Source organism: Trachinotus anak, unplaced genomic scaffold, assembly GCF_046630095.1.
Source record: "Trachinotus anak isolate AG129_WGS33_773 ecotype Australia unplaced genomic scaffold, CSIRO_AGI_Tana_v1 ptg000028l, whole genome shotgun sequence".
Classification (NCBI taxonomy): domain Eukaryota; kingdom Metazoa; phylum Chordata; class Actinopteri; order Carangiformes; family Carangidae; genus Trachinotus; species Trachinotus anak.
Window position 1 is genome coordinate 17,146,517 of NW_027273879.1, and position 27,629 is coordinate 17,174,145.

Below are 27,629 nucleotides of genomic sequence, written 5' to 3' on the forward strand. Positions count from 1 at the left end.
GGAAAGGTAGTGCTGAGGCAGGGATGTTGTGAGAGCGGACCTGCGTGTCGTCAGATAGAGAAAAAAGGGGAAGGGTGGAGGCGGAGTGAGAGCACGACCTTACGCCACAGCTGTTACCGTGTGAAAAATGCATGATTGCAAAAGATTTGAATGCGAGGTAAATGGAGCGTGAGGCCGGAGAAGAGCTAAAGCACAAGAGAGAGAAACAGACAAGGGAAATTTAGAGCTTCTTGCCTCTCAACGCGCACCGTCCACGTTTGGCTGCTTGTGCTGCGCCGTGTCTGACAGCGTAAAAACAAGTGCGCGCATGCATGCGACACAGGATTCAGTCAGTTCTCTGTGTGCAAACAAGTCATGAGTGTGGTGACCTTAGGTAAATGTTGCTTTGCATTGTTGATGTCAGTAGAAAAACAACATTTCCCTTTTCTCCTTTCGATCTAATCTCAGTCCTGCCCTGAAAAAAACACCTGGCAACTGTTATGTACAGGTTGGTTACCAGGATTTCTGTATCATAAAGCCGCATATGAATGTTATATTTAACAGTTTAACCGATTTTCAATGAATGGCAGTTCAGGTAAGTTTATTATACTGTAATAACAGAGTAGGACTGTTTTGTTCTTTGTAGTTTTTTGTAAGCTGAGTTGTTAATTGGCAATCATTGATTGTAATGTGTGCCAAGTATGTTTTCACATACAAGGATTTTTTTCTGGTGATTGGTGCAATTGATCAGCAACAGTTGTTATTATTGTGCACAATAAGCTGCAGCACTGATGACTGTATTACTCACTAGTATTGGAGGCTATTTTACTTTATTTATTTAGCTAATTTAATCAGCAGTTTATTGTTTATATTTTAATATTAGTTGTTCTCTTTGAAAATGTTCATCTACTAACACTACAGGATAAACATACTATTGCGTCCTGGTGGTTTGGGGCTGTTAGGCCCCTTAGTTCCAATTAATACTGCAGCATACTGTGATATTTAATATTTAATATATAATATTTTTTCACAGTGTTCCTCCAACTTTGTAGCAGGGTTTGAAGAAAACCTTTCCCATTTCAATGTGATAATCACTGATAATCACTGTGCACAAATCCAGGTCCATACAGAAATGGTTTCCCAGTTTGGGAACTATTAACTTGGCCCTGACCTCATCCCCATCCAACACCTTTGGGATGAACTGGAACACTGACTGTGAGCTGGACCTCATCACCCAGCATCAGTGCTGGACCTCACTAATGTAAAGCAAATCCCTGCAGCCAGGTCCCAAATCCTCTCCTGCCCAGAACAGTGTCCGGCTGTTACAGCAGCAGATTAATGCCCACGGTGTCAGAATGAGACGTTTCAACTGTAACGGCTGTGACGTCCAGTGTCCACGCACTTTCAGCCATAGTATATTTGTGTTCAATAAAACTCCTGTGGGACCCCAATAAGAATAAATTCATTAATTGAGAGATAAATTCAAAACACAATCTGTCATTAAAATTTGCATTAAACATAATGAAAACTGATACAGCCCAACAGCCATGTGGTTATGGGCGCAAATGCCCTGAGCACAGAGTCCCCCTGTTCGACTCACGACTCTTTGCTGCATGTCACTCCTCTGACCTCTATCACAGCATTTCCTGTCTCTCTTCACTGTCCTATTCAAATAAAAAAAAAAATAAACTTACAAAAAAATAATGAAAATCAAACAAAATAATTCTAAATTCTGCTGAAACAGAGAATAGGCTACTGACTTACTCCACTGATCACAATGCACGTAACCAAATAAGGCCTGAACATGATACTGTCAACAGGTAGAAGCCCCACCCCTGAAAACACTCCTTCTACCCCCCCCCCCCGCCCACTGACCCCATTAATTTAGCAGAGGCGCTTGTTCACTGGTCCCAGCTAAACAATATCCTCTATCAGTTCAATTCATCCACACAAACTGACACCACACACACACACACACACACACACACACACACAAACTCACAGTTACACAATGCATTTATTTGCCAAACTGTTTCCAACTGGAGCCCACCCCCCTCCCCCGCCCACCTACACGCACTCTCGGGTGACAGAGAAACACAAAACCATTCAGCAACGAGACGAAATCCAAATCCTCACAAATGAAAAGGTTCAGTGTGAAACGTCTGCAGACTCTGACAGGAGTCCTCTGCTGGTTTCACAGCAGAACAGATTATTACGTGTGATGTTCATGATCCTCTACGATACACAGCTGCTTTCAGAGGAAAGTTTAGAAATAATCTTCGTCCGACTGAACTGCTAATTAAAAAACCTTTGTGTAACATTACTTGAGATGGATCGAGTAGTGTTTTGAAGCGAGAGCCTATATGCAAAATGATATCTTCTTTAAACACTTATTGAAACTCATTTTTAATCTTGGTTCCTTAATAATTTCAGGACGTCTCCTGCTTCATTGTGTTTTATACTCGGTCAGGTCACCGCTTTACTGCTTTTGTTGATTTCATTCTCAAAATTTTGGTTTAAAGCATAGATCGTGCTTTGAACTGCTCTTATGAAACCATTAGAGGCTTCAGATCTTTTGTAAAGCTCACTAAGAAGGGGGCCCCTTCATGTTGAGCGCTATGGGTTGTGCCCCCCCCCCCCTTCTCACTTTTATTCAGAGTGAAGGATGCACCAAAGATATTGATTTTCTTTCTTCTAAAATGGGTCTGTAGCATTTTGGAAATGAGGTTTTTAAATTATAAAACAAAAATGTCTTCTGGGGAATTATCTGGAAAGTGTCTTGTTTGGTTTGACAGGGCTCTATATGAAAAATTATTTAAATTCAATACCATTTTGCGCAACCCGGGCGTTTATGTCCCTGAGAATGTGATATTGACGGGCAGGAAGCCCACATCGCCTCTGTGAGATGTCGTCAGCTCTTGGCACGCTGCACACAGGCATTCAGGTTTCAGTTAGAGAAAGAGGCAGATAAGGTTTCGCTCCTCGCTTGCTTGTTGCTCCATTGAGCTCCTGTGTGTCATCGTTTGAAATTTGAATTGAGAGCTCTGTTGTTTTTAGAGGCTGAGGCCTACTCACCGCTGTAACGAACATGAGTAATCCCAGTGCAAACTCGCATGTTTGTCCGTGTGGAAAAGGAAGCATATTAGCCATGTTAGCTGCGTATGATGTGTTACGCCTGCACAGTCTGCTCTGGCCGATTGTGATGGGATTTACATGGAAACATTGGATTTATACAGCTGTATTTACTTTTTATGGAGTCAGCAGCTGTATGGGAGCGGAGGGATTTTCTATCCTGTGCACAGAGCAGACGCTAATCCTTTGATCTTTACTGCTCTATTACAACAAATACATTTAAACCCCTTTAGCGCTCAACACTCCCAGGGGAGCAATCTAGAGGAGATCTAATGTATCTCACACTTTGTGAAGCTACACACAAAGATTATTGATGGAGGACATGGCCTGCAATCAGAAAAGTTCAATTTTGTATCTATTTAAGGCGCAAAAGGGAGGGGGGTGGGGGTTGGGTTGGGGGGGGGTCATGCTTATGGATTCTGGGTCCTGAAGCCAAACTGTTGAGACACCTGAGAACAGGCATGGCCTGAGGAGGTGAAATTCACACCGGCCATTCCATCTCTTAAGCGTTAGTTTCCCATGCTGCACCTGTTCCTCCCACACCAGCCAGTACCTGTGAGAAAGCCTGTCCAATCAGCATCTGATTGGACAAAGCATTTTATTTTCAAACCTTTTGTGTCCACAAAGAACAGCAGCTTTCCTCCTGTCACTGGAGAGGCATGTGATTAGCATACCTGTCCTACAGAAGGTGCTTATCTAGGCAGGATGCTTTATGGTCGAGTGAAGTGTACAAAAAGTGTGATTCACGGGCCAAAGGGTGGACAAATTTGAGGGTTTTTACTACCAGTGTATTGGCCCGCGTCTGCTGAAACTAACATCCAGTGTAATGAGGTGTGACATCACTGTACGTTGAAGGATTGTCTTCAGAGTCAGCGACAAAAGGCTACAGTCTTTTATGAGCCCGGGCTGGAATTAAAGTCTGCACCTCTCCCACTTACGATAATTCATCAGCCAAGGTTCACCCTGACTTTATTGCTATGTAAATGTCTGTATCGTATTTCCTGCTCGGCTCGGGTGAGGGAGTGGCATCCAACTCAAATGAGAAAGGCCTCAGCTCAGCTGAGAGCAGGTTCTGATCCTTTGACAAACACACACATAAATGCACTGATTAGTGCTCTTTACTGCACAAACAACCAATGAATTTGTGATACCAAACATCTTTTTTAGATTGTACTAACATATTGACGTAAAGGATAAGGCTGGTATTATTATATATTTTTTTTTTATTGTCAATAAATTGCATCAATTGTATCAATTAATCCTCCTAACAAGTGTTGTTTTTGTAGCCAAAGTCTGATATATCTTATTCCTCTGTGCCATAGAGGTCCATTGTTGACCAAAAGTATTAAAAAGACATCAGTGAGCTGCACTGGTGCACTGGCTGACAGTGTTCCTTTATTACAATCAACATGGACACTGATGTTTATTTTGAGTCGATCCCACTTATATCGTTCGGGTGCTGTAAATCCTCAGTAGCACACCGAATGTGTATTAATCCACTGCTAAAAATACTCAACTCAAAATGCACAACTTGCTCTTGTTTGGGTAAAGTAAAAGAAATCACAGTGCCCAGGTGTTTTAGGATATTAAACTATATATTTGTGAGACATGTCTAAAGATTTATGTCTTCAGTTGGGGCTTGGGGCTGAGTGCCTCAGTCAGAGTAGGGAAGTACAGTAGTACTGGTTTTATACATTATAGAATAACACCAGCCTCATCCTTTGAAAACCATAATTTACCCAAGCAGCAACTATCAGGGCTGAAAAATGAAACCAACATGAAAGTGCTAAAAACTGCAGTTCTTCGAATGACCACCACCACAAAAGCGAGTCAATCCCTACAGACTCCCAGGTTAAACTGTCCAACTTACAGCAGAAATAAACATGTTTACAGCCTGGTAAAACAAATTGTTTTGGTCTCTATAGCTAATTTCTTCCTTGGGGTGAATTTTTATATAAATCACTTGTTTAAATATTATCAAGGCTTATAATTCTGCATAATTGAGGGCATGCTGCTTTGAGTGACAGGTGGCTGCGCGTGTGCTTGCTTGCTGTGCTAGCTCGGCTCCACATGCTTCACCTCTTTGCCCATTTTTGATGGCGACAGCAAAGCAGCCCCCTCTGAGCTTCAAAACCTCTCTTCAGAAACCTGTGGGTCACATCAGGCTATGTCCATCTTCACTGACAGTCTATTAATTTACTGTACCTCCATAGCATATAACATCTTGTATTCATATTACCATTATTATTATTTGGGCACTAATATGGACAAACTTCATCTGCTCATGTGGATCCTGTGATATGACTGACAAAAGGTCAGTGTTCATGATTTTTGTGATTAACCCGCCTCTATGGAGGCACTATATTTTTGAGGTTTTAGTTGTATACTGTGCATCATAACAGTGTTAAACTATTTTTTTAATCTATTTAAAATGATTTCATAAAATATTTTTATTTTCATATATGTTCATGCCTCTGTAAAGCCCTTAGAATTGCCTTGTGTCTGAATGAAATAAATTTGCCTTGCCTATCAATACATTGAGATCTATGTCATTTGTTAAACTACATTTATACATACTGCCACTACACTAACCTCCAGTTTCCCTTTTCATTTCCTCTTTTGTAGCTTTAACATTGGTGAAATAGTTTAAACTCCATCAAATGGAAATATTCTGCATGATTTATTCATCTTTTTATACACATTTACCAAAAAAAAAAAAAAAATCAACCTGACACATTTGGTTTTGGAAGCTTTGGAAACTTTGGGATCCTCACTAGAATTTCAAATGAGTTTGTGTGGGTTTGAACAACGTCTGACTACACAGCATGACTTTGTAATAACTGATGCAACAGTGGGTAAGAACAGGTCAAATTTCTAATTGTTTTAGCAGCATTTATTGTGTGACATGTTGACTGCTGATATCAACCATCTACCAGTTTTCACATTGCTGAAAATAAATGACAACATTAACCACTTGGGGACTGGTAACCGTCTCCTGCCACCTGAGTGTTAAAGATGGCCTGCAGTCAGAATTATTTCCCTCTATGAGATGCTGTTTTCTTTCTGAGAGTGCACTTTAGTTAAAACTATACATGGTGCCCATGCAGAAATTCAAATAGCCTGCACAAAGGTCGATAGGCTGAATTTCTCAGCTCTGTGGAAAAGAAAAAACAACTGACAAAAGGAAGATGTGAGCCACCCAGAGATGCTTTCTTTTTGTTCACATTAGTCCCCATTGTTTGTGACTTTAAAGGATAACAGAACCTACACAAAGGTATTCTTGGTCCATTGAGGATCTTTTTCCCCACAGACTCTCTTTGTTCTCAGAGCTGCGGGCAGAAAGTGCACAATAGATGATGATGCAATGCGAGAGTTTCAGCTCCTTTAAAAGTACCTCCCCCCGAGGCTGGTTTGAAAGGCCATCAAGGTGTGGTGTTGAATATACTCTGAGACCCAGATACTGGTTTCACTCTTGGACTGGAGCATAACAGGCCTCATTCTATCATCTTCCAGCTGGGCCTTCAATTTCTTCATTTCTGTCGCAAAGACGACTGTTGTGGTTAAAAACTGCGATAATTAGTTGTAGAGACATTGTCCTCGAAACCATGAATGTTGACCTCATGGTGGCGCTAAAGGCAGAGTCACCAAACTCGGTAGAGTTTATCCTCAGGTGACCGCAAATGCTTCTGCAAGATTTCCTGGCAGTCCATGCAACAGTTTTTGATTTCAGAGTGTTGGACTGACTGACTGCCATCCACAGAGACCTGCCGCTAGCATGGCTAACAACGATCACCATCAGCTGCAACCCAGTACCTGCAGGCCATCTTTGTGATATATCTTTGAGACTCCAGTAGCTTCTACGCTTCCACAGTTTATGTTTAATTCATAAATACAACTGAGTATTATTTACTGTATGTATATGAACATTAGTCAGAGGACCCAGGACCACCCTATAATGATATCAGACTTTTTTTGGGGGGGGGTTATTAGAGAGTTGTGACAAAGAGATGTGCGGAGGACATACACTCGAGAAATAAACTCCCTGCTGGACAAACATATGTGGATGTCATTATCACACTCTTTGTAAATGACCTCTATATATGTTTGGCATTACTGTACTGCAATTTCCTTGTTACTTACCAGCCAGCGTATATGTCAACACACATGTGTCGAGAGTGTGATTAAGCTATAATTTGCTGGTAATATTGACCATGATCTTTTAGACAGGTATGTTGTGCAAGTATAACTGTTAAAATGCCATTTCTCTTCACCTTTTCTCATCACAGCAGTAAGCTCGGTAAACAAAGAAGAGCGTGAGTGACGCAGCAAAGTACAAAAGTTTGAACATAGTTAAATGCTTTCATGCCATATAAAAACAAAGTCTAGGCTAAAAATAATCACAATTATAGTCTACATGTAGAGCGGTGCAAGAGGCAGACAATTATAGGAATCACAGTGAACAGTAAGGGTGTGTGTAACATTACAATGTTCGGTTGGGAGCACATACCCTCATATTGTGGATGGACCCGTGGCTCGTGGGATCCAAAATTGATCAGGACGGGGATGTCGAGTCCCTGTCGAACCCATTCCACCACATGCAGAGATGCAGAGGACACAGCAGCTGGGTCTGAGGGAGGAAAACTGCACTCCAATTCCACCGTACCTCCAACCTTCCCATGCACCTCCAGCCTGGCACCTTCAGTGGTCGCTGCTGGGTTTATCAGAGGCAAAATGACACTTAGTCTGCTTTTAAACAGAAATAATAATTAATATGGACAATAATGTGCACACATCTTGGAAAAAGATGAACTGAAAGGACAGTGGGATGCAAAATATCTTTCCAGTAAAAGAATGGAAATACTTACAAAGTAGGCAAAAAGCTGCCATCATAGTGAAAGTCTGCAAATGTGATCTCGCTGGCCCCATATCTGTCACTCATGCAACCTGCAGCATGTTCAATCTATTGGCAAAAGAGACACAATTGTCACAATCACATTACTTCCTTGGCTGCACGCAAGAAGACAGCCATCTGTGACAGATTTCCAAACTAAAGGCTACAGCAGAGCTGCCGCTTCTGTCATAATTTTACAGATGGGGGGGAGAGGAGCGTTCAGATTTTATACAGCTTTCCAATAACTGGAATTCATCCCATATCATTACACAAATGGGCAGAGCTGCCTCTGCTGCCAGAAAACTCCCCAGCCCTATATCCTTTTCTGAAAGTAAATGTCATAAATGTCACATAAATCTTTTGAGAGTCACGTGTGGAGTGACATCTAAGTGTTTTATTTAGAGCACATCAATGAAGACATTTGGCTGGAGCAGCCAGGAGACTCAGCACTCAAAGACAGAGATAAGATGAGCTGATAGGAGGCGGAGGCTGCAGCAAGGCGTCCAGGAGTGCAACTTAATGTCAGGACACAGCGGCCGATTTGATCCGGTCCAGACAATCCCTGCTTCCGTTTTATCAAATTTGTAAAACGGAGTGAGGAGATCAACATGATAGGTCAGATTTTAGATTCACACTAAACCATCAATCACCTTCTGTGGTAGAAACCATCAGCTATTGTATGAAATCAGCCTCTGAATCAGTAAACATCACATGTGTTACTGCAAGGTCGTCTCTTTTCTTACATATGTGTCCTGAGAACATGCAAGTTAATCATGGCTACTGCTGGTAAAGGTCTATACCAGCTCTATAATGAACACATCAGCCTACAAGCCTTACTAAATTTAGCCCATAGCTAAAACAACATGTCAAGTTGTTAGGTTGTAGGTTGTCAGGTTTATTGCCAAGAAGGTTTTCACATACAAGGAATTTGCTTGGGGTTCTGGTGAATAACAGTAAACACAGTGAGAAGAAAAAATGTAAAGACGGATAAAGCAAAAGCAAGTACTGCAAGTGAGGTAGCTTAAATATAAATAGAACATTTTTCAATAACATATTTACAATTGTGAAAAAATATATTTTCTAAATATATATACAATCATGTACAATTTGCAACAGGACTGAGGGAACGTGCAATAGTTGACAGTATGTGCTACAGCCATATAAAGAGCAAAGGCTAAAGTTTAGTAGAACAGATAAATACTACAGGCACTTGGTGAACACAGCTACACACCCACAAAGACAAACATCAACAAGTGTGCCACAAACAGAAACTGGTTCTGTTGAGTGTATGGTGTGTTTACAGTGGTGGTTTATTAATGTTCTTCATTTAAAGCAATTACTGGTTGATGCGCATTTAGCTATAATGCTAAGCTACTGTAACAACAGGACAAATGGAGCAGAGTCATAAAGTCTCTGATGTCTGTTATACAGGTTAACGTGCTAACACATGCTAACATTAGCCACTATGAGCTGCTGATCATAAAACAAACGTATGGCAGCAGTGTATTTTGTCCCTTATTCATTTAACTATTCAGAGTGTGTTGCTGCTTCTCTCAAAAGTTACATGGTTAAGTTCAATAAGTATCATAAATAACTTTCCATATTCTTCCAGGGACCCAGACTAAATTTCTACAATGGTTGCGCTGGTGCACCAGCACGTAATTTGGGTCCACCCAAAATTTTTCACTTTGCCTTTATTATATCTAAGCCACAGAAATTGGACAAGCCATTTGTTGCAAATGGCAAATATTTTGGTCTCTCTGAATGTTGTAGATACTGGCTGTGGCTCAGATGAGTCAGATGAGGCGATCTCTGCCAAAAATGCTGGGTCAGGATTAGGCATTTTACCCAGTAACTAAGTAAATTTTCTCAAGTACTGTGACAATCTGGAAGATTTAGTGATACCTGTAGTTACTGGTGATAACAGCAAATTTTACATTTAAATTTACTTATTTGGCAGACACTTTTCCAAAGCAACTTGCAAGGACAAGTGAAGGACAAAACTGAAGCTTCAGTGCAGTAGGAAACCTTGGTGTAAGTATTAAGTAATACATCTATTCAATAAGTGAAAGGAGATCAAGTAAAGAAATGCACCAAAAATGCAGTTTAACTGAACCCTGCAGGTCACAGAATTGCGGGGACAACAAAACAAAATAAAATTGGCCTTTTTCCATCATTCTGTCAGCATCCGTGATCTGATTCCATTCTGCACACAGCCTGAGTCTGCAAACAGCAGGGCACAGTGAAAGGAGTTGGTTACCTCACTGAGAAGTTGAAGGTGTGCAGCCTGTCGCCTGCAGCTCTTCATCTAACAGCTTGCTGTGGCTGCTCCTTCTTGTTCAATTACTCCCAGTAATATTTCAGACTGGTCCACTGTAAGAAAACGCAAAAAAACGGCCCCTGTGTTGTCTTGTCAATGGATTTTTTGATGAGCAACTGCAGTAAGTGTTCAACTCACTGACAAACACTTTGCATTTCCTGTGACTACTACGCAATATAAGTTAAATGCTTGGAAAGGTGGTGGAGCGGTTACCTCTGCCAATGATGTTGGGCCTGACCTGGGCCTTTCACGGCTCACGACAGATGTTGCACACTGCAGCATTTGTCTTTACGAAAAAAAAATAATATACTTGCTCTCCTTATTTTGAATTACTGATTACTCAGTACAGTGTGCTGTTTCAAACATACACATATGTCTGAAAAAGTAATGCTACACACACACATACGCAGACGGACCTGCTTAATGTCAGGCGCACTGGTGCGACCAATGAAAATGTTTAGCCGTACTTGACAGATTTTTGGTTGCATGTGTAATCAAAGTGGGCACAATCTGGAGCCCTGGCCATAGGCTGATCGTATGTTTTGTATGTAACATCTGCAAAGTAAGTAAGTAAAAAAAAAGTAAATAAGTAAGTAACTAAATGTACAGTGATGTGGAGCAGCATGACCTGGAAATGTAAAGCACCTCAAATATGAAAGGCCTTGCTTAGTGTGCCACCACTGCAGTGCCGCAGAGAGAAGTGCCTCTAGACACTGACTAAATAAGGTAAACCTCCTACTGCCAATTGAGTAAGTCTTGATTGTGATGTTGATGGACACTTTTATTCCTCAAGGAGCAACGGAAATGAAGGAGCCACTCACAGCAGGACAGAAGTAAACAATGTCGGCGGAGGTAAAACAGCTCCAATGACAGCTCATAAAAAATAAAAAATAAAAAAAAGTTTTAAAAAATACTGCTGTTGAAGTTTTAAAATTTGAAATTGGAAGCCACAGCTCACAGCTTGTATCATTTCTGGCTGTTTCAAAATGGTAAGATTTTCGACAACAATAGTGCAACGTCAACATGAGCACACAGAGTGCTATACAATACAGAATACCATTGTCCACCGTGGAATCTGTTTTTGACTCCACCTCAGCTCCACCTCAGCTCATGTCATAATGTAGCAACATTGCTACATTATGACATGATACATTACAGGCAACGACAACATGCACAGTAACAATAACGTCACCTGAGACATGAACCACATCAAATCTACTGTACGTTTAAAGACAAAAAAGTCATATCTCTCCATTCATTATCTACACCGCTTATCCACACAGGGTCACGGAGGGGCTGGAGCCAATCCCAGCTGACATTGGGCGAGGGCAGGGTACACCCTGGACAGATCACCAGTCTATCACAGGGCTGACATATAGAGACAAATAACCATTCACACTCACATTCACACCTACAGGCAATTTAGAGTCACCAATCAACCTCATGTGCATGTCTTTGGACTGTGGAAGGAAGCCAGAGAACCCAGAGGGGAACCCACGCAGACACGGGGAGAACATACAAACTCTGCACAGAAAGGCCCCAGGCCCTGGGTTTGAACCCAGAACCTTCTTGCTGTGAGGCGGTAGGGCTAAACGCTGCATGCCGAAAAAGTAACACTGAACAGTCCCTTCTACTTTATACTTGCAGAACTTTATACTTGGCTTGTTGGTTTGTATTTGTGACACCTTGAGGGTTCTTGAAATGAATTTAGTGAGGTGACTTTGTGATACTGTGCACATTGTCCATCTTTATATCTATGTAATCTTACATGTTTTGAAGCTTTGATATACAAAATAAAAAGTCTGTTAGAAATTCTAAAACTGACTTGAATACATGTGGATGGTCAGATTAATGATGTTCTCGTCACCGCTGGTGATCTCTACACTTCCTGAAAATGAACGAGCACACCCTCGTCCCAGCAGCAGCACAGGCCATATCTGCTCTCCCTAACCACAAGGCTTTTATGGGATTTTTCATTTCATGGCTGGGGCAAAGTCTGAACCATTGAAAAACAATTACGCAGGCTGTCAACAGCTGCTGCGCTTGTTCCAACACACTCCCATGCTTCAGCAAACAGCACGGCATACACAGATTTTCCACAAAAATCAAAGAGAAAGTCAAAAAGACTCCTCAATCTGCAGCTCGTCTGCTGATCGCAACATCTATTGGAACAGCAACCGACTCCTCTCCCCCTGTCCTTCACCCGTGTGCCTTTATGCAAAGCAGCACAACAACAGAGTTTATCCTGAACTTATTACATTTGAATCCGGTATTGAGTGTTTGCTGAGGCTGAGCCAGGCAAGCCAAGGTAAAGCGTCAACATTATAATTCTGCTGCTTCTCATCCTCACTCAGTGGGCGAAGATGAAAGAATAGCATGCACACACACACACACACACACACACACACACACACACACAGACTCACAGACTCACAGTGGCAACTCTTCCCTGTATGGCACATAATGAACAGATGCTCAGCAGCTCCTCCTTGTTCTTCATCGACTGCCTCTTGTTAACTCATAAGACAGATGACAATAAGGACTGACTACCTTGTAATGATGTTCCTGCCCCTGATTAAAAAGATATAACCAGACATTTCTAGTCTGCAACTGCTGTCCAAATACAGACAGCTACTGATGAATTAAAATGTTGTTTATAGTTTTACGGCTCTGTCAAGGTAAGACTTAATTGTCTGGTGAAATAGCAAGGCAATAAAGTGGAACAAAAGGTGGTTAAAAAAATAAAAAATAAAAAATCAATTGTGAGGAGAGGAAAAAGAGCAGGGAAAGTGTGGCAAACACAGCAAGGAGAAAGATGAGAGGCGACAAAATCTCTTTAAGCTGCAGGACATTTTCTGTCATTAAATCTGAACCAGAAACTCAGAGAGCTGCCAAACAAAGCGGCCTGCACAGGTGAAACACTCAGCCGTGGTAACACAGATGGTCTCTAGACATTTCCCACAGACGTCTCCTTCCTTTCAGTGAGGACATGCATAAACATAAGCTCAGTGACAACTTCCACACTCTGGAAAACTATTTAACGCTGTAATAAATGAGCCAGTGGCTCACAAAAGAAAGCGCCCTGTCTCACGCTGATTTATCAGCTGACAGAAATAGAAATGTCAGAGACAGGCATGCTGCTGAAATTCGGTGGCGTTGCCGTTTTAATCTACATAAGAAGAGGAATGGGGACCAGCTGATCAATTGTGACCGAGGCACAGTAACAGATTTATCAGCAGCTCTGTCCCCCTCTTACCCCACCACACTTGAAACCAAAAGATAAAGTGGCTCCTACACATTAGTTTTTTGTTCAAATTCCATTTCCTTCCCGTGAGTGTTGCCAGGGGTCTGTGTTTGTTTGTGTCTCTGCTCAAAACCTGTCCTTTATAATGTTCCAGCTATTGATTTGGACAGCTACAGCTACTGTATCCTGTGGGGGATGTGAAACATGATGGCTGGTCAGTGGGTTAGAATTGTTTCAGTGCTGTTTGTATCTAAATTGGACTTTAACCTGTGAGTACAGTAACGGAGGAAAAAGTCAAATTCCTAATGTGTCACAACCCAATGAGGACAGACAAATAATGTCTCTGCTTCTAACTTTGAACTACCAAAATAAGAATGGTAAGCACTGCTGCAAAGGCGCTATTAAAAACATTACCTTGCTACAAAGCTGCAGAATAGACGATTTCCCGTTTATAGATGATCAAGGATGCATGCACAGCACTGGGGTAGAAAACAGGTTTCCACAACGTCGTAACAGCTTATATATGGACATTTTCACTATTTAGAAATAAGGCCTCTTTCTGGGAATCTGAATCTGTATGCGAAGCACATCCTTGTGTTGCATACCTCTTTTTTTAACACACGCCACCTTTGATAGACATCTGTCAACACTGGCATCTAGCATGACAAGTATTCCAGTGAGAAATGGCAGCTACGTGATAATGCCAAATGAAGCGAGGGTAGCTCTGTGGGTAGAGAGGAATGACCACAGTGTGTGTAAACTTAAAAGCACAATGTTAGCATTAAAAAAGACTAAATTTGACACACTGCTTGCCTGCTGCTCAAGTTAAGAGCTCTGGTGCACTCACTGTGGTTATTATAATCATAACATTAACATTTATGAAAATCCTGCTCTTCCCTCAGAATACACAGACACTGGATAAATGGCAGATGTGCTACATTAATGCAAAGACTCAGATTAGAGGTGACTGTAGTGTAACCAGGCAGCTTCACTCCTGACAAACTATGTCAATACAGGATCCAATCTGTATTATTGATCGGCCACACAGGAGAAAAGAGACTTAAAAAGGGACTCTTCACTTCTCTTCCGTTTCTGTCTGTTTCCCTGAAAGAAGCATAACAGCATAATTTTCCATCCAAAGCCATCAGCCTGCCCGTCTATCAGCTGTCAACCATTCCCAAACTGAAAACCTAAACACATGTCAAACACAGAGCCTCATTTGTTAAAGAGCCTTAAGCCCACAGGAGCCGTGTGAGTTGTCTTACAGTAAAACTTTATTCCTGCAGTTTCAGTATAACACCATCCATAAAATCCATGGCTCTGACCAGATCCCTGAGCTAACAGCTAACTCTGCTCTCGAACAGACAAGTTTCCTTCTTGGGATAATAAACATTTTCCGCTCGTTAAACAACTTCTCATATTGATCTCCTTATGAGCACTCAGTCATTGTGGGTTTTTATGGCACCATGTCTGCGCACGCATCTCACTGATGACACTCGCTAAGAAATCTGTCTTCTGAGACTCAAGACTCGGACTTGCAAGAGAAATGTGGTGGCATATTTAGCTGAGAAATCCAACGACACAATCCTAGGTCGCACTATGAGATGCATCCACCAATGGCTGATTTAGCTTTGGGTATCAGACACTGCCATTGGTGGGAAAGTAGAACCAGGCATATACATGTTTTTTATGTTCTGCATGTACTTTTTCTACACCACAGTTCACCAAACCACATAGAAGAGTTTATTAGACTGTTCACACACGGTGCGACATGCCGTGAATGTAGGTCACTGTTATTATACAGTGCATATGGTCATTAAGTCATAACAGGACTCAAAGTCTACAGCCATGCTAGCGGCTCTCCAGATCGTGCTCAGCATTGTTTTGAGCTAAACGCTAAACGCTGCTGCTAACATCAGCACGTTAACATGCTCACAATGACAATGCTAACGTACTAATGTTTAGCAGGTATAATGATTACTGTGTTGACCATCTTTGTTAGCATGCTGACATAATTAGCACTGAACACAAAATGCATCTGAGGATGATGTGAATGTCAATAGTTTTGTGAAACCAAAGTTTCATATCAGCCCATGCAATATTTGTTGAAATTAACATATGCCGTCAAGATGACGTCACATGCTAATTTGCATAACAGATTTGTCATAATGTAACTACAGTATTTACATAAAGCCATCCCAAATTTTTCACATCATTGAGTTAAAGAAATAAAGTCAAAGTAGACATAACTGAGCTTTATCATTATTTTTCAAACTGCTATTACCACATCAATACGTATCTAAATTTAAACACTTTTCATGGAGACTGAGCGAGTATCACGCGTCAACATTAACGTCCCTAATCTCGTGTTGCTAGCATGGCTAAAAAGTGGAGCTTGACACTTTACTTGGACCTGACCACTGTCAGACTTGATTTACTTTTTACTTTACTCCCTTAAGACTTGACTTGAAATCGAGAACTTCAAATCAAAGGTCTCAGGTTTTGATCTCTTCAAAAACTCAGAAAAATAAAGCATAGGTACAACAGTGACATACAAGCCCTGTACTGTACAGTCTGACAGCATGAATACTTAAATTGTAGGCCTTTGCAATGAAAGACCTTGGGCTCAACCGCATAAAGAAAATATATCAGCACTCAGAGACCTGATAGATTTGAGATTGACTTGAAATTGCTCCTGAGGTATTTCCACCTCTAATCTCTTATGTATATGTCAACCATATCCTGATAAATTCAGCTTCATTTCCTCTTTACCAATTGCTTTCTTTCAGATTTGAGACTACTCTTTGTGACCCAGTCAACATTTGTCAGTATTTTATTTTTTATTTTTTCACTCCACCTCTTCAGAGCCCTGTTAGCTGACGTGCTTTGAAATCTTGCATCAGTGCTGATTGCCAGTCGCCTCTCACAGCTGAAAAATGCTGCTCATTGGCATTGAACCTGCTCTAACCTACCTCTGCAGTAGTAATTTTCATTGTGATTAAGTTATTTCAGAGCTTAAGTTCTGCTCCACAAGAGTGCTTATGTTATGTCTTCTGCCCCCTGTAAATGTACATTTTATTTTTTTGTGTCCTACACATAGCTTCAGAAAGCCCATGTTTTAATCTCTAACAAAAGATTTCTCAATTGGGCTTCTCTGCATGGCTCGGCTTTATGCACTTAAGGGAAAATAGGACAGATTAAAAAGCAGAGTAAAGAAAAAAAGAAGGAAAAAATAAGTTTCAACTAAGTGGTTACTGCACATCTACGCTCGGAGTAAAAATGTTAAGTATCATTTTCTATGAATCAGTGAGCAGGCGGGCATACAAGGCAACAATCTGTTTGTTGATTTAATTCATGAAGTATACTTCAATCACATACAGAAAAAGGAAATTTCAGAAGCACAGATGGTACAAAGTCATTGTTTTGTCATGGCTATTAATACAAAAGTAGCAAGCATTTTTTTTACTAACAGTTAGTGTTATCATTTAAAAAAAAAAAATCTAAAGAAAATATTAATTACTTGTACATTACATGTATTTGCTTTTTTTTTTGCCCAATGTTTAGCTTGTCACTATCAGTGTTTACATCTGTGCCTGATGATGGAAGATATCACCTGTTGTGTGCCTGCTGCCAACAAGGGGCCACTTTGCATTGCAAGGTAATTGGCTGCTGTCAAATTGCTACAAAGCATATCTGTTGCCAGGGGATTTCAAAACATATTTTTTTAATGTTGGAATGTTTAAGCTTGGGACCATGTCAATTCATTCAACTCAAAAGTCCAGTCTTAAATCATCAGATTCATGACTCAAGTCTAAGTCAGGACACAATCTTAACTGTGCGCAACCAACTGTAGCTTAAACTTGCTATGAGTGACGGCATGCGACATGAACTCACTATTTTCTGCCAAAGTTAGACATTTTTGGTTATTACACATCAGAGATTTCACTTTTTCTTGGAGTTTGAAGTGGGTGCGGCCACATTGGGAAAAGGTGACATCACACATTTCTGTGCACCAATCAGACTTTAGCAACATTTGAGTTTGACAACAGCTCAATTAAAGGATTTTTATAAATAATATTTAAAAATGTTTTTAACTGATGATTTTTTTTCTTGCTTGGTCATGACTACGTGTCACAGGGAAACACTTGGGATTTGAAGCCAAGAAAAAGGGGGTTTTTAAGGACTATTCTGGGAGTTGTTCATGTCATTACAGTGTTACGGAGACTTTCTGGAGATGTATAATTCATCACAGAGATCATCATGTCTCCTTTAATTTTGGTCAAGGATAAATTATTGTTGAGTGGCGATTCAGTGCAGAATCTCCCCTCACAAATATTCTTTATCCAAACACTTCAGCAGGCTTTTTAAAAGAGCCATGAGCAATGCATCAGTATAAAGCATGCAAAAACGCTGGTATGGGTTTAATAGGGTTTTGTCAGTAATAATTTGCATCTACTTCAGTCTGCTTTAAGTAGCAGATGTGAAATGCAGTTGGTGTCAGGCAAATCCTTGTCCTTCACAAAAGAAAGTACACTAAATTAATTTCCACTCAGTTCCCTCTGATGATGTAAAACTTTATGGAAAATATTATATTGTGGGAACTATGCCCATCTGGCACCTCAGCAGACTCTGTCAGAACCAGAAATAGAATTTGAAATCAGTCAATGAACCTTGTCAGGAAGAAGTTAAGAGAATATTTCTCCCAAATCGGTGAAAGACAGATCGACTCTGGCCTCCAACAGCACAAAAAGATTTCATATTCTGGGCTCTACATATTTTACAATTGTAATGTAAGTTTATACATGTATTCATATAATTTCCTCATGAAAAGTTGTGAATAGGATAAGTCATGAGGGCTTTATCAGAATTCATCTTAGAATCACAAACTATTAAAAAGAGCTACATTAATTTGAATGAAAAATACTTTATATGATTGTTATGAAAATACATGAAACTGTAGTTTGTAATCCTGGGTTTCTAAAGCCCTCTGTGTGACTTTAACTGGTGGGGAAGAGTCCCTGCATAATTTCTTTCAGCTCCTGAAAGAAAAGCTTTCCAGTTTACACCATCTTACCTCTGTTTTACCACTGCTTTAGGGTTCAAATAGCTCATTAGTTTGTTCTGAGGTTGTCACACCACTATAAACCAATTAAAACCATCAATGCCAGAGGGGAAAACAACATCCCAGGCGCAGTGGAAATGATAAACAACGGTAGAAGTGGCATTTGGAGGCTTGGACTGGTCCGGGTAAGTGACTGCTGGCTGAGTTCAGGCTTCACAAACTTTCTGTCAGTTTCATATTTCACATTATAATGAAAAATCCCCACAGAAACTTCATTACTGACGTTCGAATGCATGGCATAGTTCCGGGGATTGAGAGGAAATTTCGCACTCCACAGTGTGAGCTCTGAGCATTAATTTCTCAGCCTTTCAAAGCTGCAGGAAGTCAGAAACTTTCAGAATCATTAGCTACCTCATTCTTTTTTTTTTTTTTAGATATCTCATCCTACCTGTAGCACAGTCTCTGACAGCCGGCGGTGGATTTCCTGTTAGAAACACACCCCTCGCATGGTCCGGTTTTAGTCCCGCTGGTGCCTGTGCTCGCTCGGTGTGGGCACCGGGTCACTGTCTGGGGAAACTAGACCCGGGCCTTGTTGCTTTGCGGCTTTGCAAACTCCCTGAAATACGAGCGTTTCCCGTTTTAAGAGCCCACCGGCGACAGGTGATTCTTTCACGTACAGGTGACACTCGACGCACCTCGCTGCGTCCTCGCCGAGCTGCGGAGTCCAACCCCCCCCCCACCCCCACACCCCGGCTGCTCCTGTTTCCTTGTTGTGATCAAAAGATTTCAGCCACATCAAACTGAAGTTACCTACCAGCGTCCCGTGAGCCCTTTAATGTTTCAGCCGATGCATATTTAATAAAAGAGCTTGTTTGTGCAGGCAGAGGATGAAAGGCGAGGGCTTGTTTTTTTTTATCCCTGAATCCCCTGATGGCATCCAGCTTGGTGGTAACCACAAGAGGGTGTCCTTTACCTTTTGTTTGTGACCAAACCAGGAGAAAAAGTTACACTTGCTGGATCAGTGAGTCAAAATAAACATGTATTAAAGAGGTATTTCCTCATTAATAAGGTTGTTTCTAAGCATATTTACACTTTCAAAAGAGTGTCTCAGAAATGACAAAGCAAACTGCTCTTTTTGTGTCTCGTTTTTCATTTGTTTTTGTTTTGATTTTTCTTCACCAAGAGATTAGTTTTTTTTTAATTTTTAAATTTTTTTTAATCAAAAGCCAACGTTCCCATTTCATTTCTTCTTCTCTGAACAAAATAGCTTCAATAAATACAACTAATTTGTATGATTTGCTCACTATTCTTACTCGATTCTTTTCTTCTATTGTCTTGTGTTTTTTCTCTCCAGAAAAAGAAAAATATCACAAGGAGGGAAGTAAATAAGTTCTGGATAGAACTTCAACATATTTGTGTATTGATTTCAACAGGTGTCCATTTATGTATTTAATTTGGGTGTGTGCTTTTTTGTGTGTTTGTGTGTGTATCTGTTTCCCAGCGCACATGTTCTTTATGTAATACTTAAGTATTACTAATGATGTTTTTGTTAAGAAAATGCTGAGTCACAATTTATTTTCATAGTTTGCCATCTCAGTCATGTCATCAACAACATCACAATAAACCAAACGTCATGATCTTGTTCAGATTTCTACTTTATTTCATTTTTGTTTTGTAAATCAAGCAAATATATGTAAAAATACATCTTACTTTGATATTTTAAAATCAAACAACTATGCACAAATACCAATACTTCATAGAGGAAGTAATACATTTCATTCAAAAATATACTGTACTTTGACAAAATAATCAATCTTTAGTACTGTAAATATATAATCCTCCAGGAGAGGACAGTCACAAATAAATATTTGTTTAAGATACACTGCACAACTGTGCAATAAGCACAAAGATTCTCAGTTATCCAGATCAAGGACTTTCTAGCAAGGCTAAGCTGAAGGCATCTGTGTAGACTCTAAAAATGTTTCACTACTCTTCCAAGGTTTGTTATCATTCCTTGAACAGCAAAATGCAGCTGTGCTCTCGTGGCATCCTCGACTCATTACGTTTGTTTTTGTGTGGAGGATGAGACAGCACGGAGCAGAGAATAAATAAGACACAATTATAAAAGTCAGCAACATGACACAATTAAATTGTGTCTCTCTTTTTTGCTACATACATTCAGAAACTCAAAGTAAACAGCAGGCAACAGTCTCAGGATACACAGTGTGGCAAAAAGGAGGAGATTCTCCACCAATCAGCAGCTGTCGTTGGGTTTAGTCACCAAAATCTGGGATGTCGTCATAGGAGTAACCCCGGTAACCCTTGGCAGCGTAGTAGGCAATTCTCAAGTGGTAAAACCCAGGGAGGAAAACAAGCGTCCCTATGATGATGACAGGGATGGTGCGGTCTGGATGCTGAAAAGAACAGAGAGGATTATAAGCAGATATTTCTTCAGGTGTGTGTCAGACCTGCTATTAACTCACTATGACATCACTTCTCTAATGAGACGCTGGAGGAAGCATCACAAAGTCGTTAATGTACTCAGCAAGCTTTAACATGCTTATCTCCACATCGCCCGCTAGCACAACACATACATCCTCTGAATGGAAAGGGTGTGCAGGAGGCACACAGACGTGATGACTTCATCTGTCTGAGATCTGGTTTCATGTAAATCATCATCACACAGAGGGCAGAGAACCACCGGAAGGCACCGGCTGTCTCAGCAGACACCACAGTGATGTGTTTCATTTCACCAGCAGATGGCAGTGTTGTGCACCGAGTTACTGCAGCCCTCTCACCGTGAAGGTGACTGCTGCATGAGCCATGGGCGTGCGAATCATCTTATTTTGAAACATTATGTTTGACTGTGACATGTAGATGTTATATTGACATATATATGAGGTGGCACTTAAAGGTTGAATTCACCCAAGTCCCCCCCCAAAAAAGGAGAAGTTACAAAAAGATACAAAAAGAGATATATGAAATATATGATTTTGTAAAAAATAAAATAAAAAATTGATAAACTGTTACCTCACCAGGCTTTTTTCATAGCTTTCAACTGCATTTCATGGTCTTCATCAGGCAATGGAGTTTGCTCAGTTGTGATCTAGATAGCTCAGGTGTCATCACACGACAGAGGTTCCATACTTAGGTCAAGTGATGACAACTAAGACAACTAATCTTCATACTGATCAAAGCCCATCAGTCAGTGAAGACCAGGTGATGCAGATGAAAAGTGTGAATGGAAAAGCACTATATCTCCAGCTGAAACCAAAAACTGATTAAATCATATTCCAAAACTCCTACAACCTCTTGCAGCAGAACCTGCCTGCATCCCATTTCTCAATTATCCACAGCTTGAACCTTGTGTAATTTGTGATATTAGACATGCCATTTTAAACTCGCGTGGGCTAACTGGCAACTAGAAGGCTCAAATACTCTGATGCTGCCTTCACGTCAGATCCAATTTTCTACAAATACAATCTGCAGACGAGAAAAAATATTCACATTAACCTCCTACTGATAATTACAAATATAATACGTGCAGGCTCTGTTATCTCCCACATGGAGTCATGAATTTCAGAAACTGAAGCCGCAGTAGGGAATCCACCAAAGCTGGCACTCCAAGGTATAAAATATCAAAATCATTAGTCATATTCAAACACACAACAAACCATTATGGCCAGGAAAAGCGGGAGTGCAGCAGGAAACTGGCAGCAGGGCAATAAAATGTCAGGATGACTGTTCAATTACAGCTATTTACAGACATGATTAGCTGCAGTGTGAGTGTTTTAATTACTCCTTGAGTTGAAATTTGGAAGGTTTTGGTCGGTTCTCTCGATATGTGTCAAAAGTAGGGCAGGCTACAGACTGAAATGTTTCTGCAGCACTATCAAGTAGCAAAAGCTGGAACCGCGTGTATGGTCAGATTCACTCTCTTGTTTTCTTACTCTATGATCAAACAGCTCCTGATTTTAAGGAAAACTTTCCCAATTTTAGACTATTTCATTTTGGCAGATCTCATGTAGGGCTGCTTATGTTTAGACGACATTTAACATTTGATCATCTCATACTAAAAAGAAACAAACTGTTTTGCTGAAAACATGTTTGTAGTTCTCAACTTTAAGTATGGAGCAATGCATCGGTGCTGAAACATGGTATCAAACATTTAAAAGCAAATCCAACCCTAGACAAGACAGGATCTGTACCTGTAAACTGGAGCTCTAAAATTCTTTATTATTATCTGTAGTATAATTTTAATACATGTTAAACATACTAGACACAACATGTTAAAGTTGTGAGTTGTATGCAGATTTGTATGCTGATTTTGTTACCTTTATACAAAGCAGGGCTTTCTTCTCCAGGTTTCTAGCCTTCATGCTAAGTTATGCTAAGAGACAGCTGGCTGCAGTTTCATATTCAGCATACAGATATAAGAACAGTCTCTATCTTCTCATCTCACTCTCAGCAAGAAAGCAACTGCGCATTATCTCCCAAAATGTCAACTATTCCTTTAACAGCAAGATGCATCCAAGATGAGCTGAAGACTTCATTAATCAAACAGAGGTGTTTGGAGACTCACACTCTGACCACAAGACAAAAATGTAAACGCAAAGCGTCTCTGCTACTTCACATATATGAAGAGCATAAACAGAAACACTGTGCATCTTTCAAACAGAGGCATTCTGGGCACAAGTGGATGTTGAGGAGATGTGTATTCTGGGAACAAGCCTGAGGTGCTTACTGTCAGAACCCAAACATTATGGGACAATGTGACATGTTTAACAATGAGCTATTTGGCAACAGGAGATTGAATTTCAATTCATGTGTTACAGATCTTATGGATACATTTAAAGACACAGTCCATCTATCATTGACTCTGCACAGAAATCGGTAGTTTATATATATGTAAACATTTCAACAGATTTTATGACCAACCTCACCTCGACCTTTATGGTTCCTGCCAGAAGAAGGGCCCCAAAGATTATCAGTAAGGAGCCAATCAGAAACAGGAATATTGCCAGTGCAATCGCTTTGTATGGGACCTTTGGTGGACTTTTCTTGAACTGGAAAATGTTGAAAGAAATAAAATACATTTAGTTTTTTTAGGTGCTTTAGCAGGACTGTGGCTAATTGTTGCAGACAGTAAAGCTCAGCTGTGGCACTGACTCTACGTGTGCTCACACACACACTTTTTTTTGATAAATATTATGATTTCAGAGCCTGTTAAACAGAAAGAAAAACTTTATCTGCACTGTTTTTTTGCAGGCAGTCACCCATATGTCCTCTGGCTAAACCACAGAGGGCTTTGGCACATTACCAGGAAGTCATTAATTGGGATTTAATTCAAATGAATCGCTTGTGGCAATAAATGGTTTACTAATTACAAGGCTGCTGAACAATCTATGCAGCCACATGACACAACACCAGAGACTGTGTCAGTTTTGTAGAGTTTGTAGAGTTAGAACAAGTCTCTCACCTGTAAGTCTATATAACCATCCTCATCAGCAGCCAGACGTGAATACTTGACCTTGTTGTTAGACACTCCAGCACCCAACATATTGCTTCTGGCTGCCTTCATTATGGCATCGGAGCTGTTCGGAAAGAGGGAGATGCAGAATGGTAATCATCCATGATCACCACAATCATTAGTGATTTTTGGCTCTATCTCAGTTCTCAGCTTTGCTCTTTAACAATGCTGCTCATTTATTTATGTATAACATACATCCCAATACATCCAGAGATATTAAAGTGTAAAATATCTACCAGGATACAAACTGTAAGTCCTGGTTTGAGTATTTCTGAACCTGCTGATCTCCTAGGATTTTCATAATAATGATAAGCACCATGTCACAAAGCAACTGGTTTCATGAACATGACAGTGAGTTCAGTGGACTTGGGTGGCCTCCCCAGTCTCCAGTTCTGAATCCACTACTAATACTACTACTACTACTACTACTACTACTACTACTACTACTACTACTACCTGGGATGTGGTAGAATAGGAGATTGGCAGCATGTATTTGGAGCTGACAAATCTGCAGACACGATGTGACACAGTCACACTGTCACACTGTCAACATGGAGCAGTCTTTCCAACATCTTGTGGAGTCCATGCCATGAAGAACTGAAGCTGCTCTGAGGCTCTACCCAGTGTTAGTATGGCGTTTCTAGTAAAGGGCTCAGTGTGTGTATATTGTCACACAACCCTACTTTGAGTTAATATCATTTTCAAAAAGCTACAGCACAACTTCTGAAAATCAACCCAAAAAAAATGTCAGAAAGAGTGAGAGGTTGGGGAGCAGAAGATTCTCATCCCTTCCTTTCATTTCCACTGTGTTACCTCTGCTTAAGCATGTAAACACTGAACAAAAGTTTCAGCCAAAGCGTGATACAACAATCATTTTTACTGTTGAAACTAGGGCAAGTTCACTGACGGTCTCCGTTTTAAGTATTTCTTAGTGAAATGAGATGTTTACAGCACGCTGTCTGAATGGTTTGGGGAACTTCTGATCCTTCTACTTCTCTAAAAAACTTGTTTTTCTGCAAAGTCTGCCTAGAACAGAGACAGTATTTTTTTCACACACAGCAGGAAAAGAATCATTTCAAGTGATGCTTCTGTTCAGACGAATAGCATTAATCTAGCATTCGTTTTTCAGCTATGATTGCTACTGTGTCTCATCCCATCTACTATTTCTTTTTTTTATTACACACAAGCCAGTCAGCATTATTAAACAAAACAAACAGAAAAAGAAAAATACTACAACACTGACGTCCCCCAGGGGGGCTCAGAGAAGTGTGGCAACACATATGATCTGATCTTCTTCAAGGGCTATGTTTTGTTTATGTTGAGATATTGCAGCTCTGTGCATCTTTGCATTTGAGCCACCCTCCATGGGAGACTAAGTCCATGAATAAAAAATGTTGTTCTTCCTTAAAGAATGGAGGAGCAAAGGATGGAGGAGCTTTCAGCATTCTCTTACTTTGCTGGCAGCTGTCGCATCAACTCACCACCAAGCCCCTGAGACGAGGAAAGCTCCAGGTGAAAGAAGCTGTGCAGTTACAGCACTTACTGCAGCAAGGGAATAGTGCGGATTTCGCAAAAGTAGAAGAAAGTGTTTGAAAGACCATATTTTCTCATGTCCCCATTTTATCTGAGCAAAAAATATACAGTTTAGCATGGGAGCTAACATGTACAGATACGTGGGAGTATTTATTAAAATTCACCTGGATTGATTTCAAAGAGTGAGTCAGAAGCTTTTGTGCAAATAATTTCCATAAGATTATTTTGATGATTTTGATGATGGTTTCTAGCATATCAAAATAAAGCAATTCCATATTTCTCCACTACACTCACACACAAATTGTATGGTTTGTTTAAAAGACTTTATTTTTTAAATATACAACACAGAGATTTATTTCTACACCTGAAAAAATTGAGAAGTGAACACAATATTAATAGATTTTAAGGGAGGAATCTGGACTTGTGATTATTTCTAAAATCTTGGCTACACTGATTCCCTTAATAACATTTTGATGCACCATACATTGCAGTACATGGTAAACGTTTTAGTTCACTACTTTATTTTTAGTCAATTACGTGGAAAAATGCATTAGTTCAAGTAATACAGTAATACAACCCCATGCATTAAAGTTGTATACTGTATGACACTTTTTAACTCCCCATTAACTGTACCATTTCTTACTGTATCGTCATTAAGTTGTACACTATAAAACCTTAACCCTGGAAAAAAGAAAGTAATAGAAATCACTTTTATTTTTGTCCTCCCCAGAAGTGGGAGGTAGTATTTAATCCTCCACTTTTCTGTGTAGTCTAAAATCACTACAAAGGCTATGGCTAATTACTGGTAACAGCAAATGCTGTCGCTTCTGTGCATTAATAACATTATGTAACCACGGCTTTTGACCAGCAAACACGTCGAAGTGAAGCTGTGAAGCTGCTGAGTGAATGTCTGACATGAATTCATGGATAAGAAACACGCGTTTCTAATTAGCTGGAGCGTTATCTTCGAAGAAGTGGCGCTAACAAAAGCAAGCTAATGCGAAGTGACTTGTCCGAACACATTCATTTAAAGCTCGTTTCTTCTCCTATTCCCGTTCTTACCTGAAGTTGAGGTATAATTAAAAACAGTAAATGTTGTTATCCAGTGTAAACTGCTCCTCTATGCTGCCACATCTACAATGTTTTCACTGATGGAAAATCTGCGTCGACTTCCTTGTTTTCCCACAGTGCGCATGCGTACATCAATCTTGTCGCACTGCTTCTTGTCCTGCTGTTTTTCAGGCGTCATGTCCAACTTGTCCAGTCTGATTAAAGTTGGCTAATAGTCAGTGGTGGAAGATGAATCCAGATCCTTTCCTTAAGTAATAACAGCAATCCCACACTGTAATATTCACTCTCAGCAAGATCTTCATTCAAAATTTTAACTTAATAAAAGTTTTATCAGCTAAATCAAATTAAAGTATGGTATTAGTTTGTTTCCTTCTCTCTATTCATCTCTCCCTCTCAATAAGTCTAAATATGAATCTATGGAATAAGAAAAAGCTGTCGGTTGTTTAGTCCCTCTGTAACATTTTATGTTATGTCACTTTCTTTGTCTTTGTTTAATTTCACTAAAAAAAAGTTTTGCCGCAGAAACATCTCTTTCACTATATTGTGTTTTTATGTTGTATTATATTGTTAATGAAACATTACCCTGCAAGCAGTAATTTAATGTTGTGTTGATTTTGTATCTCTTTTTGGCGGTTTTGAGACTCTTTGGTCATTTGATCAGCAGGCGATAGCGGAGTAAATGTTCAAAAATGAAAAACCAAATTCTCTTTAAACTGTAGTAGAGTAGAAACATAAATTAGAATAAAATGGTAATACGTAAGTAAGTAGCCCACCTCAAAACTGTACAGTAATTGAGTAAATGTATTTATTTGTGATTGTTTAGTTGTTTATCAGTGCTTTATATCAAAACTACAAGAAAAGCACAAC

General features: G+C 40.1%; 2 protein-coding genes across 4 annotated transcripts in view; both read right to left on the reverse strand.

Annotated features, from left to right (window-relative positions):
- The window catches only part of igsf9a (immunoglobulin superfamily, member 9a), a 61,467-nt gene extending 42,147 nt beyond the window's left edge, over nucleotides 1-19,320 (reverse strand). Inside the window, exons 1-4 of one of the 3 annotated variants that reach the window (XM_071465269.1) lie at nucleotides 19,077-19,319; nucleotides 10,263-10,375; nucleotides 7,977-8,071; nucleotides 7,619-7,822 (exon numbers count right to left, since the gene is read on the reverse strand). In XM_071465269.1, the coding sequence (XP_071321370.1) occupies nucleotides 7,619-7,822; nucleotides 7,977-8,037 (265 nt within the window). In that variant the 5' untranslated portion in view covers nucleotides 8,038-8,071; nucleotides 10,263-10,375; nucleotides 19,077-19,319. Of the gene's footprint in view, nucleotides 1-7,618; nucleotides 7,823-7,976; nucleotides 8,072-10,262; nucleotides 10,376-19,076 lie in introns of all 3 variants that reach the window. The other 2 variants (XM_071465270.1, XM_071465268.1) reach the window with 2 other exon arrangements.
- A 945-nt stretch (nucleotides 19,321-20,265) lies between these two features.
- Nucleotides 20,266-26,914, reverse strand: tmem230a (transmembrane protein 230a). The gene is made up of 4 exons (XM_071465285.1): nucleotides 26,754-26,914; nucleotides 24,108-24,222; nucleotides 23,572-23,694; nucleotides 20,266-21,042 (listed from the first exon to the last, which is right to left on the reverse strand). Exons 2-4 carry the CDS (start codon nucleotides 24,207-24,209, stop codon nucleotides 20,902-20,904), a joined length of 366 nt encoding a protein of 121 aa, XP_071321386.1. The 5' UTR covers nucleotides 24,210-24,222; nucleotides 26,754-26,914; the 3' UTR covers nucleotides 20,266-20,901.
- Nucleotides 26,915-27,629: the final 715 nt, after the last annotated feature.